We start from the raw sequence: 11,631 nt of genomic DNA on the forward strand, positions 1-11,631 counted from the left end.
GGCACCGGCAGCCTCGGGTCCGTTGGTGGCCATGGCCATGGGCGGGGCTGCGGGGCTGAGGCGGTTGCTGCAGCGGCGTGGCGGCGCTAGCTGCTGCTGCCGGGCGCCATGGTGGTATCGCGGTTGCAGGCTAGTTGGCCGAGGCCCCGGCGTCGGATGCGGGATTGGGTCCCCGATCTGGCCGGCGGCTGTTGCCGGTGGTGGGCACAACCCTTGCCACCGTCGATGTTCCTCTTCTCCGGGTGGTGGTGGCTAAAGCCGGCGGCTTTCATCCTCATCCCCTATCTGCTCCATCTACATCGGGGTTGCGGTGTATGGCCGGGCGAAAGTCCTGCTCGGCGGTGGCCGATGCTGATCACGGCGACGCCTGCGGGCGCCGTTACCTTGCTGAAGGCGTGGTCGTGGCCTTCACCGTGCCTTCCTTTACCTCTGATGCCAGGGGAAACCCTAGGTCCGGTTCACCGGACTAGGCGGCGGCGGCGCCAAGGTGTCGTTATCTTCTTGAAGACGTCGTCCAGGCCATCGAGGAGGGACCGATGCGGCTTTCGGAGTTTGGGGTTGGTGATGTGCTGCAGGTGGTGGCCGCGGCCCAAGGCTTGCGCTTCCGGGGCGCAATGTACGACATGGCAGATGCTCCGTTCGATGTCTTCCCCAAGTCCGTCAAGACCCTGCCTTCTTCTCGCCGACTCCTCTAGGCGCATGAGGGGAGGTACGTTGGTCTGGGTTGCCTTGGAGCCGATATCGAGTCGGTGTTGTCTTGCTTGGTTCGTGATGCGGCCTGAAGCCTTGTGCTCCTCTTCTCGCCATTCGTGGCAGAATGTTGGGCAAGAAGAGTCGTTTATCATCGGGTGTGTTCAGGGTGTGTTGTTTGTCGCTTGGCGTTGTATCGTGGTGTAGCGTTGTATCGTGGAGTGGAGTTGTAGCCTTCTTGGCTTTGTACCGGCCGTCTTGGCCTTTCTTCTATGCGATTGATACACCTTCCAGGGTGTATTCTCGAAAAAAAAAATCGACATGTCATGTGGCGTGTGTAAAAAAGACAAAATTTGGTGCTGAAACAAAGACTTGTCACAAGATAAATTTTCTCTTTTTCGTTTAGACTACAAAAAATATCATTTTTTCGTGAAACTTGACGAATACACATATATTATGGAGATGTACATGTAAATTTTTTTATCAAAATTTTTTAACACTTGGAAATATGTTTTTATGGTAGAGGGATCATACAGACCCGGGAGCCGAATTGAGTTTCTGCCAAAGCATGCACTAACTCTTTCGGCACAGTAGCGCGGGTACGGCCACACTATTTGTCCTGTTTTTTCCGGGTTTCTTCCTGGTTTTCGCTGGTTCTTTGGTTTTTCACTGTTTTTTTTCGTTTTTCTTTTCCGGCTGGCGATCAATTGGCCGTGATGAAATTTCGTCAACCTGTGATGCAATTACACTGAAATCCAACCAAATGGAAGCATGGAAAACACCAACGTAACTACAAGCTGCGACTTGGGTCGATCATGTAGTGTATTAAAATCTCTTTCAGCTGATGCAACGAGGTCTCTAATAGATCAACTCACCAACTCATCACATGAACTGGTACCTCAATTTGCATACCACGACATTGACCTGATAATTGATAAACCATCTTTATCGATCAAGTCGTCTCGTATGATCTCATCTGTTCACCCTACTCGATTTTAAATTGTAAATCAGTTGATCATGGTTTCAAATTTCTCTAATATGTGAACATAAACCTGGACACGTAGGCGTGTGGTAGCAAAAAGCTGCAAGCTACTAGCTGCATAAATGCACACGGCCAGCCAGTCATGCGCTCATGCCCATGCAACAGGTTAGATAAGCTCACAAGACAAAGACCGTGTATATTGTATATTACGCGCCTTCGATCGATCGATCCATAACATTTCGTATGCATTTGCAAGCAGCTTAATCATTTAGCATGCCGTCGCTTCGAGCGGCGATGGCGGACGACGCCGCCGGCCGCGGCGAGGCCATGTCGACGATCGGCGGTGATAACAAGGAGAAGTCTTCGGCGGCGGCGGCGGCCCTGCTGAGCCTGCTGCGCGCCAAGTCGGAGCGGAGCGCCGAGGCGGAGGCGAAGGTGGAGTGGGTGCGGTCACAGGTCGTGGGCCGCGACGCCGGGGTCGACACGCCGTTCGGCCGCCGCGCCCTCGTCTACGCCGACCACACCGCCTCCGGCCGCAGCCTCCGCTACATCGAGGACTACATCCTCACACAAGTCCTTCCCTTCTACGGTCAGCTCGATCAGCACTGATACTACGGTACAGCTTGCATGGTGGATTGAGCATGCAAGAGAATGATCGACGTGTGTCTGTGATGTGTACGTATACAGGGAACACGCACACAGAGGACAGCCACGTCGGGAGCAGGACGACGAGGATGGTGAAGATGGCGGCCAGCTACATCAAGCGGTGCATGGGCGCCGGCGCCGACGACGCGCTGCTTTTCTGCGGGTCCGGCGCCACGGCGGCGGTGAAGCGACTGCAGGAGGCGATGGGCGTGGCGGTGCCGCCGCTTCTGCGGGCGCAGGTGCTCGCGCAGATGCGCGCGGAGGAGCGTTGGGTTGTCTTCTTGGGGCCCTACGAACACCACTCCAACCTGCTATCGTGGAGGCAGAGCCTGGCCGACGTCGTCGAGGTCGGCGCCGGCGACGACGGGCACGTCGACCTCGCCGCGCTCCAGCGCGCTCTGAGCGCGCCCGAGCACGCGAACCGACCCATGCTGGGTTCCTTCTCGGCGTGCAGCAACGTCACCGGCATCATCACCGACACTCGGGCGGTCGCGCGCGTCCTGCATCAACACGGCGCATTCGCATGCTTTGACTTCGCCGCGAGGTACGTACGTCGACCTTGCTAGCCTGTCCTAATGCTATAGTTTTTTTGAACAAATCCTAATGCTATAGTTAATCTTTTGTAAGTCAGTATTGAGCGACAACGCCATGACCGACCGAACTTTTTCTTTAAACATACAACATATTTTCTAGTTTTTGCGTTAGATTTTTTATTGTTTGTTGGAGATAATCTTGATTAGGTTGGGGTTTTGAGTTTTGAGTGGAATAGAGAAAACCTTAGTCAGGGGAGGCGAATTGGGCAAACAAATTACCAAAATTGATATTTCGTTTATTTTTTGCCCAAGGAGAACATAAATTCAAGCAAATCAAGGGTCCAATTTTTCTTGAGGTAATCTGCCGTTCGATTAGAAGAGAGCCAGTTAAAAGGGTCCAATTTCTACTTCAAAAATTATCTGCTCATAATCAAATCACAGTTGGGTAGAGCATTAGCATTTGTGATTGTTGACTTAGGAAAAATAATTTTGCTCAACTAAGAAAAGAAGGTCCCAATGTATATGTGTTTGCTCTAATACAACAATCCACTTTACACCCCTGTTGTGATATCACAAATTATAAAAGAACATGTCCACCAATAAATACCCCTCAACAATGTCACTGGTACAAATAAATCTCTTAACACCAATAAACTTTAAACAACTGGAAATACTTTGTAGCCCAAAAGGCGCAATGATACGGCAAACTTGTAGACATGCTAGGTGATGTGGCATCCTAGTTGGTGGTAGAAAAATCAATAGTATTATTTTCTTTTTCCTAACATGGTGCTAGAGTCAAAGGATTAGCTAATGTACAGTGGTTGAGAGGTCGGCATTTTCTTCGCCTTCCAAGTCATCCAAAAGACAATGGAAACAAGTTATACAGTTGTATTACCCATTATCTCTTTGTTTTATCTATAGCAATGGTGTTTGTGAATAAAAATATGTGATTAAGATATGGTATTTAGTAGTACAATATAGAGAGAAAAAAACTAGAAGAAAAGGGCTTTAGCCCCAGTTCCATTTCTGAAACCACACTAGTGGAAAACAGGGCTTTTGTTCCGGGTGGTAAGGGGCTTTTGTCGCGGGTGGCCATCCGCGACAAAAGAGGCCACCCGCGACCCCTTTTGTCGCGGGTCGTAATACGGCCCGCGACAAAAGGCCGCGACAAAAGGCTCTGCCCGCTTCAAATGGTTTCGGAGCGACGTGGCCACCCCATTTGTCGCGGGTGCAGGCGCGCCCGCGACAAAAGGCTCCCACGAAAGCCCTATTTTCCACTAGTGCCATCGGACTTACAATATTCAACATCTTTCCAGGTCCAAGAGATCTTAATACATAACAGTTTACAACCACACACTAGCTATTGCCTGTCACAAAACGAGACCAGAAAAACTAAGAGACGGTCACAGAACAAGACATAAGTTGGAGAAAACTAAGGCCTAGGCATCACCATGAAACCTTCCCCGTCTCCCACCTGCATCAACATGTTTGCCTTCAACGTCCTCGCCAGGTCCGGAGCTGTGATCTTCCAGGGCTCATCATCTTCCCGGAAATATAGAAAAATATCTCATATCAAGCGCTCGATAAAAATCATACACGACACAACTGAAAGGCTGATGTCGGCATGTCCCTCTCCATTGTATGTACCTAAAGAATATCTCTTTCCACTAGAGAAGGGCGTGATGCCTCCCTGTTGTCGCCAGCTAGCCCATCATGGGGCACTGGCCGGTTCTTTACCTTCTATTTCCAAGTCATTTTTCAGATTGTCTAAAAACAAAATCGTAGAAGCATCTCGATGACATTTTATGTTGAAATCAGATAAGCTAAAATCAAAAAAAAATTCAAGAGATTGAAACTTGAATGCGTGGGTGGTTTTGAGAGATTCTTTTTTGATAAATCCAAGGCCTTGGATGTTGTTTAGATGCAAATGTAAACACTATAAATGAATAAAATGTACAAGTTTCCACACACAAAATCACATGTCAGAAATGTAGCAAAAAAAGGCCGTTGAAGCGTTCGAAAAGCTGCAAGTGCAAAGAAGTCCCATTTTCGTGGAAGCTGGTGTATACTCCGTCCTACTGGTATCGCTATCCATTGCTATCAGTTTGACTTATTACAGTTCAGTAAAAACCACGGTGTTGTCTCGGTCAGTCTTGGTCAGAACTGGAAATTAACTTAATATAAGCAACACTAGAAATTCCAACAGAAAACCTACCATGACGACAGATGCGCGTTTCTCGGTCAGATTTCCTACCGCTACGCTTTGACATCTCAAGCTGGAGAAATTTGTTCATTGCGGCACTCCATCTGCTGCCATGCCGGCCAGCACTACGGGAAAAACAGGCTTTGCCGTGCAACTATTTGCACGGCAAAGAGCCCTATTTGCACGGCAAAGGCTTTGCCGTGCGACCCCGCACGGCAAAGATCGCACGGCAAAGGCTTCTTTGCCGTGTGACTCGCCAACGTTGCACGGCAAAGGCTTTGCCGTGTGACGCCGCACGGCAAAGGTCGCTTCTTTGCCGTGTGCCTAATATGTTTTATCTAAAAAAAGGCCCCAAACTGGCTGGTCTGGGAATCGAACCTAGGACACAGAGTAGGGAAAGCGTGCAACCTTGCCACTGAGCTATGTGTTCGTTTGTTGATAACTATACCATGCCATGCCTTTTGAGATGAGAAAAAATCCAGTTTCTACATCTTTGCCGTGCGCTTACACTAGGCAAAGGCTTCTTTGCCGTGCGTTTTTTCAAAAACACTAGGCAAAGGCTGCTTTGCCGTGCAACCCAGCTGCGCGCACGGCAAAGGATGAGGCACGGCAATGCCCAACGCCTTTGCCGTGCACCAAGTCTTTGCCGTGCGGTGTGTTGGACCATTGCCGTGCACTTTTCTTTGCCGTGCGGCCTCTTCCATCTTTGCCGTGAGTCGTATCTTTGCCGTGCGCTTGTGTCTATCTTTCCCGTGACCAAGGTCTTTGCCGTGCGTTTTTATCTGTGCGCACGGCAAAGATTTCTTTGCCGTGCGGGGACACACGGCAAAGAAATGCTGCACGGCGACGCATATTTTTCCCGTAGTGAGCGCTGCGCCAATTAATATACTATCTAGCAGCATGCTGCTGCTGCATGATACTCGCCAATTTGACTTTGTTGATTGATGATGCGGTTACTTGTGTCAAGCAATGGTACGCCAAGACGGTGTACGCTACAAGCAAAAATTGACCTGGGAACGTACCGCACACATTATGAAAGTAGAGTAGTAGAAGTGTTCGAGTCCTTGTTGAACATTGATCTTGTTCTCTCCGGTCCCTCTCGTGATGGAAGTGCGTACAGTTTTTATAGCCCGTGTATCTGTCTCTAGTAATTAGAAGAAAGAATATCGATGGATGATCACAGGAAGTTCGGTTAGTACCTCATCTCTTTGACAACGAAAGGCATTGACCTGGAAATGTCGTAGCTAGCCCGGCCATCGATCTCAACTTCTGAAGAAATTTCCCCAAAGACCTCAGTAGTCCTGTTCTGTTGTTCCAGGTTTAAAAATATTGACATTTATAGGACTCCCTGCAAGCGATTGGCAAAAAAATCAGGTTGTACATTTCAATTCTATTCTAGTGAACACAAACTGTGTTTCTTTCGAATGGCTCACAAATTAACTTTACTAGATGGGAAAGATTCTGGATATCACATCGATATCAGTTAATTGTTGTAGGAGGATATTAAATATGGGGAGATATATTTGACTTCATATTGATGTGTTGGTAAAGGTTTCGTATCTTTGTAGTTAATATTCTCCATATGATGTCTTAATAAGATATATTGCTCAAACAGTTTGAGTGTAGGGTTCAAAGCTTTTTGGATGGTTCATTAAGAGATACTATCACTAAATTCTTGAGTTTAACCTAAGAGGTCGTTTGGTATCCATCATTTGAGCCTGGAATCCTGGAATTCATTTTAAAATTTCATAGGTGGGCTGTTTGGTTGCCACAGAATTGGGCCATCATTTCATTTAGGAAATCCAGCAAAATGATACCATGTGTAATCACAATTCCGAACTGAAACCTGTCATTCACAATTCCTGTGCCAACCAAACAAATTCAATATTGAATTCTACTGTCATTTACAATTCCTGTGGCAACCAAACAAGTGTCCATTTCTGGAATTACAATGTATTCATTTCAAAATGCTACAAATGAAATGAAAACCTGGCTTCCAAACGACTTCTAAGAAGTTTATTAGGCATGTTGAACCCACATTACCGACATACTCGTCCACATAGATCAAAATAACAAACCAAATGTCGGTCATATTACCCGATCTGATATGTGTGAAAAATGGTAGTTTGTCGACATATTGATTGCATTCGTCCAATACTTCGAACCTTGAATGGGGAGATGACACAGGCTAAGAATCTCGATTTCTTTTAGAAATAGAAGTTTTTATTACCTTCGTCCTCTGCTTTTGATAGATGCATATATCAAAAATTATTGCAAGCTTGTAGAAAGTTCAAATCAAGCTTAATCAAAAAGTCTAACAGAGCACACATAAGGATTACTATGCAACCTAATCAACAAAACAGATAGGCCACACAAACACATGATCATCACACACTAAAAATTCTATGTGACGCAAGATATCTAAATGGGGTGGTAAACGAGTACATCTTGGCGATTGTGTTGTGTACTTTATAAAAATGACATTGAACACAGCCATTTGACACAAGAAAAACATCTGTGAAAATGTTAGAATGATGACATGAGTTTCTTCTTAAAAAAGAACAAATCGTTCAACAAAGCCATATAGACTAAATACGCCGGTATTCCTACAAATAAGAGAAATAATAGACTTATCAACACCACGTAATCATGACCGAAAAGTTTGCCATACTACTTTGAGGAGGATTAATTCGAAAGGATAATAAAAGACACCCCAAGTCATCAAAACATGACTCCACTCATCAAGATTTCAAATCCCATTGATCGCGAACGTTTACAAACACAGATGCATTTTATCAGGATTATTATGAGATGCACATTCTCCTGATGTGGATGTGTTGGTATGGTGTGTTTAGTGTGTTTTGTTGAAACTTGTGTGTTCAATGTTTGTGTACGTTTCAAGTTGTTATCTGACAAAAAGGACGACGCCTCAGTTCGAATTCCATACACCTTCAGGAAGCTAGTATATACTGTTAGGAATTAACACAGCGGACTATGAGTACCAGCAAAGGGAATTAATTTTTGCCGTACGTATGGTGTCCCCATGGGTCTGTCTGGCAAATCTATGTGTCGTGCGTGGTGCTGACATGACACTTGTGTAATTGTCAGCGGGCCGTACGTGGAGATCGACATGAGGTCGGGCTCGATGGACGGCTACGACGCGGTGTTCCTCAGCCCGCACAAGTTCCCCGGCGGGCCCGGCACGCCGGGCATCCTGCTCATGCACCGCTCACTCTACCGCCTCGCCTCCTCGCCGCCCACCACGTGCGGCGGCGGTGTCGTCGCCTACGTGAACGGCGTCAGCGAGGACGACACCGTGTACGTCGACGACGTGGAGGAGCGGGAGGACGCCGGCACGCCGCCCATCGCGCAGAAGGTGCGCGCGTCGCTCGCGTTCTGGGTGAAGGAGCACGTCGGCCTCGCCGCCATCGCGCTCAGGGAGGGCGCCCACGCCGAGGCTGCCATGAGGTGGCTCCTGTCTAACCCCGCCGTCGAGGTACTCGGCGACGTCGCGGCGCACCGCCTGCCCATATTCTCGTTCCTCGTCTACCCCGGCGAGGACGACGGCGGCATTTCGACGCCCACGACCAGGCGGCGGCTGCCCCTCCACGGGCGATTCGTGGCGAGGCTCATGAACGATCTCTTCGGCATCCAGGCCAGGGGCGGCTGCGGCTGCGCCGGGCCGTACGGTCACGCCCTCCTCGACGTAGGCGACGAGCTCTCCCTTCGCATCCGCTCCGCCATTCTTAAGGTAAGTAAAACAAGGTGCCCGATATTTACATGCCATTCGGTCATTTCGAACACCTCTTCTATACTCGTAAAATACTTTTAGGTTTTACGTGGGTTGACAGTTTTGAATCCGTTTCTTCCACCAGGGCTACCATGGCGTGAAGCCGGGATGGACGAGGGTGAGCTTCGCCTACTACCTCCCGCGGGAGGAGTTCCAGTTCATCCTCGCCGCCATCGACTTCGTCGCCGCGCACGGCCACCGCTTCCTGCCGCTCTATGACTTCGACTGGGCCAGCGGCAACTGGACCTTCCGGCACCAGGCGATCAAGCACCACCTCATGATGGGCGAGTTGCTGCACGATCATGGCACCTGCAGCACGGAGGTCTCTTGTTCTGGGGACGATGATGAACCCCGGGCAGACGTCAGCGACAAGTTCGACAGGTACCTGCAGTTTGCCACCAAGGTCGCCCTGTCGCTCCCTGATACGTGTGGTGAGCAGCAGGTTATTCCCCAAGGAATCGACCCTGACATTGTACTTTTTCGAGTTTGAGTGAATCTTTTGTACGTAGTACGTTTAGTTCCCTTGTTAATTAACTTTTCATAGCGGTAACAGTTGAGTTTGGGGGTTTAAGGACTCCATGAGTCTTTTACACAAATAAGGCACGCGAAATGTAAGAAAAAATAATCATATTTATTTGTTCACCCCGTGTACGTATCACGAGTTTGTGCCTTAGTCTTTAGAAGATGAGAAGACTTATACGCCGTTTGTCAGGTTCATGCATTTCGCTGTCATGATGAGATCCTAACAAGACTTCCGGCGATCTCATCTATTTTCCACTTAAATTTGTGACTTCTTCCATCACGAGGGAGACGGAGAAGATCAGCAAAAGACGGCGAAAATCAACAAATTTGTGACTTCTTCCATCACAACTTGTCTCATCCATACGGTTTCAAGTCAAAGAACCGTGTTTAGCTTAGCTTGGAGTTATCGATTAATAGTTGTGGTAACGCAAGACGTCTACGCTACGTCTAGGGTTAGGGCCTGAGGGCGACGCCAAGGCGATCGTCCGCCGCCACCCGACCATGGACGGGAGCGCTCTGGGTATAGGTGTTCTACGAGTCTACGATGGTGATGAGGAGTCCAAGGTGAGTACTACGGATGGAGATAGGAATCGTAACCGTGTATCTCACGAAGATCGGCCAGATCGGATAGCAACGAGATGGGATATAAAGGGAAACCAAGGCGGACGAGTATCCAACCTAATCAGAGTTTTTGATACACAGTCCACGATCTACGATCCAGGTTCCAATCTACGACCCGTTCCGGCGCAAACGATGTCGCTGCTCTGTGGTGGGGGTGATCACGGGGGAACCGGTGAGGTTCCTACCCACCCGAAGCCGCCGGCTGGTGATAAGATTGTGCTGGCAGGGATGGAGAGGTGCCTTGCGATCATGGGCAGAGAGGAGGACCTGGACAACAACTGGGACGGCGCACCGACGGAGGGGAAGAACGCGGGACCGGAGGCGAGGTTGGCAGGTGGGATCGATCTGGTGGATGAATTCTGTATGGAGGAGGAGGCTGAGGTGGATGTGCCGCCGGCGCGTCCCAAAGTGTGGCGTATGCTGGCGCGCTACTACTCGCTTAAACCGGCGAACTTCAACCTGATTCATACCCACTTCTCGGAGGTCTGGCGCATCCGTGGGAAGATGATCTTCAAGCCCTTGAAGGACAATTTCTTTATTATCACGTTCACACAAGAGGGAGACTACAAATTTGTCGACGGCGGCGGACCATGGATCCACTTGGGAGTCGCATGCGTGATTGCTCCGCTTGTCGATAGTGCACAACCATCTGAAACTGTCCTGGATACTTATCCAGTCCGTTTGTGGGTTCGTTTCTACGACGTTCCCTGGAGGAAACAGACGAAGGAATATGGTGTGCTGCTTGGATCGAAGTTCGGAAAGGTGGTCACGGTTGATGTGGATGAGGAGGGGCTGGAGCTGAGTGAGTACCTGAGGGTTAGGATTGATTGGCCGCTGAACCAGAGGCTGCTAGCTAGGTTCAAAACCACCATTGCGGGACAGCCTGCTCCACGGATTTACCAAATGAGATATGAGCGTGTACCTTACTTTTGCTTCCACTGTGGGTTCATAGGTCATAATGAAGATCAATGTGAGCAGAAGGTGCTGGGCATGAGGTCCTTGCAGTATAATGCGACGCTGAGATGTTCTCCCAAGCGCAAGTTCCAGAGCCGCGCTGTTGCCACACCTGACGAGCCTGCAGTAAAGAAGTCGCTAAGGTTCAGTACACCTGAAGGAAGTGTCAGTTCATCATCGCTAGGGATACCGACAAACCAAGCTCGCGTTCTCAGCAACCCAGCTGCCCCTCCATCGACTGAGATACCACAAGCTGTTGATGCACATGTTGGCTTTGAGGAGGATGAACAGAGAACTGAAGATGCGGTGGAGACTGCTCTAGCAAATACAGTCAATAATATGCGACTGAAAATGACCAAGGAAAATATTGTTCCAGATAGTCCTGATTTTGGACATGGGAAGAAGGTAATGCCAGGGATACCACAGTTTGCACCAGGCAGTAGCAGTGGGACGGCGGAGGTCGCGCTGGCAGCTGGCGCCATGGAGATCATGCAGCATGTAAATCTCAACACAAGTGGTGGTCGTGAGGCACTGTCTGGTCCGCATTCGAGTGACATGATCCCAGCTCTTCGTGGACTTTCGCAGCTTGAAGGCTCTCAAGGAAGCGGGTCAGACGTATCAATGACACTGGCTGATACTGTCCTAGGCAAGAGACCAACAGAAGATGATGTCGCACCAGGCCAGAAGCTTG

General features: G+C 49.1%; 1 protein-coding gene across 1 annotated transcript; it reads left to right on the top strand.

Annotated features, from left to right (window-relative positions):
* The first annotated feature begins 1,842 nt into the window (after positions 1-1,842).
* On the top strand, positions 1,843-9,482 carry LOC127294109 (uncharacterized). Its single transcript, XM_051323860.2, has 4 exons — positions 1,843-2,261; positions 2,360-2,861; positions 8,162-8,804; positions 8,929-9,482. Exons 1-4 carry the CDS (start codon positions 1,946-1,948, stop codon positions 9,331-9,333), a joined length of 1,866 nt encoding a protein of 621 aa, XP_051179820.1. The 5' UTR covers positions 1,843-1,945; the 3' UTR covers positions 9,334-9,482.
* The last annotated feature ends 2,149 nt before the right edge of the window (positions 9,483-11,631 follow it).

This window comes from Lolium perenne, chromosome 4 (assembly GCF_019359855.2).
Source record: "Lolium perenne isolate Kyuss_39 chromosome 4, Kyuss_2.0, whole genome shotgun sequence".
Taxonomy (NCBI): Eukaryota; Viridiplantae; Streptophyta; class Magnoliopsida; order Poales; family Poaceae; genus Lolium; species Lolium perenne.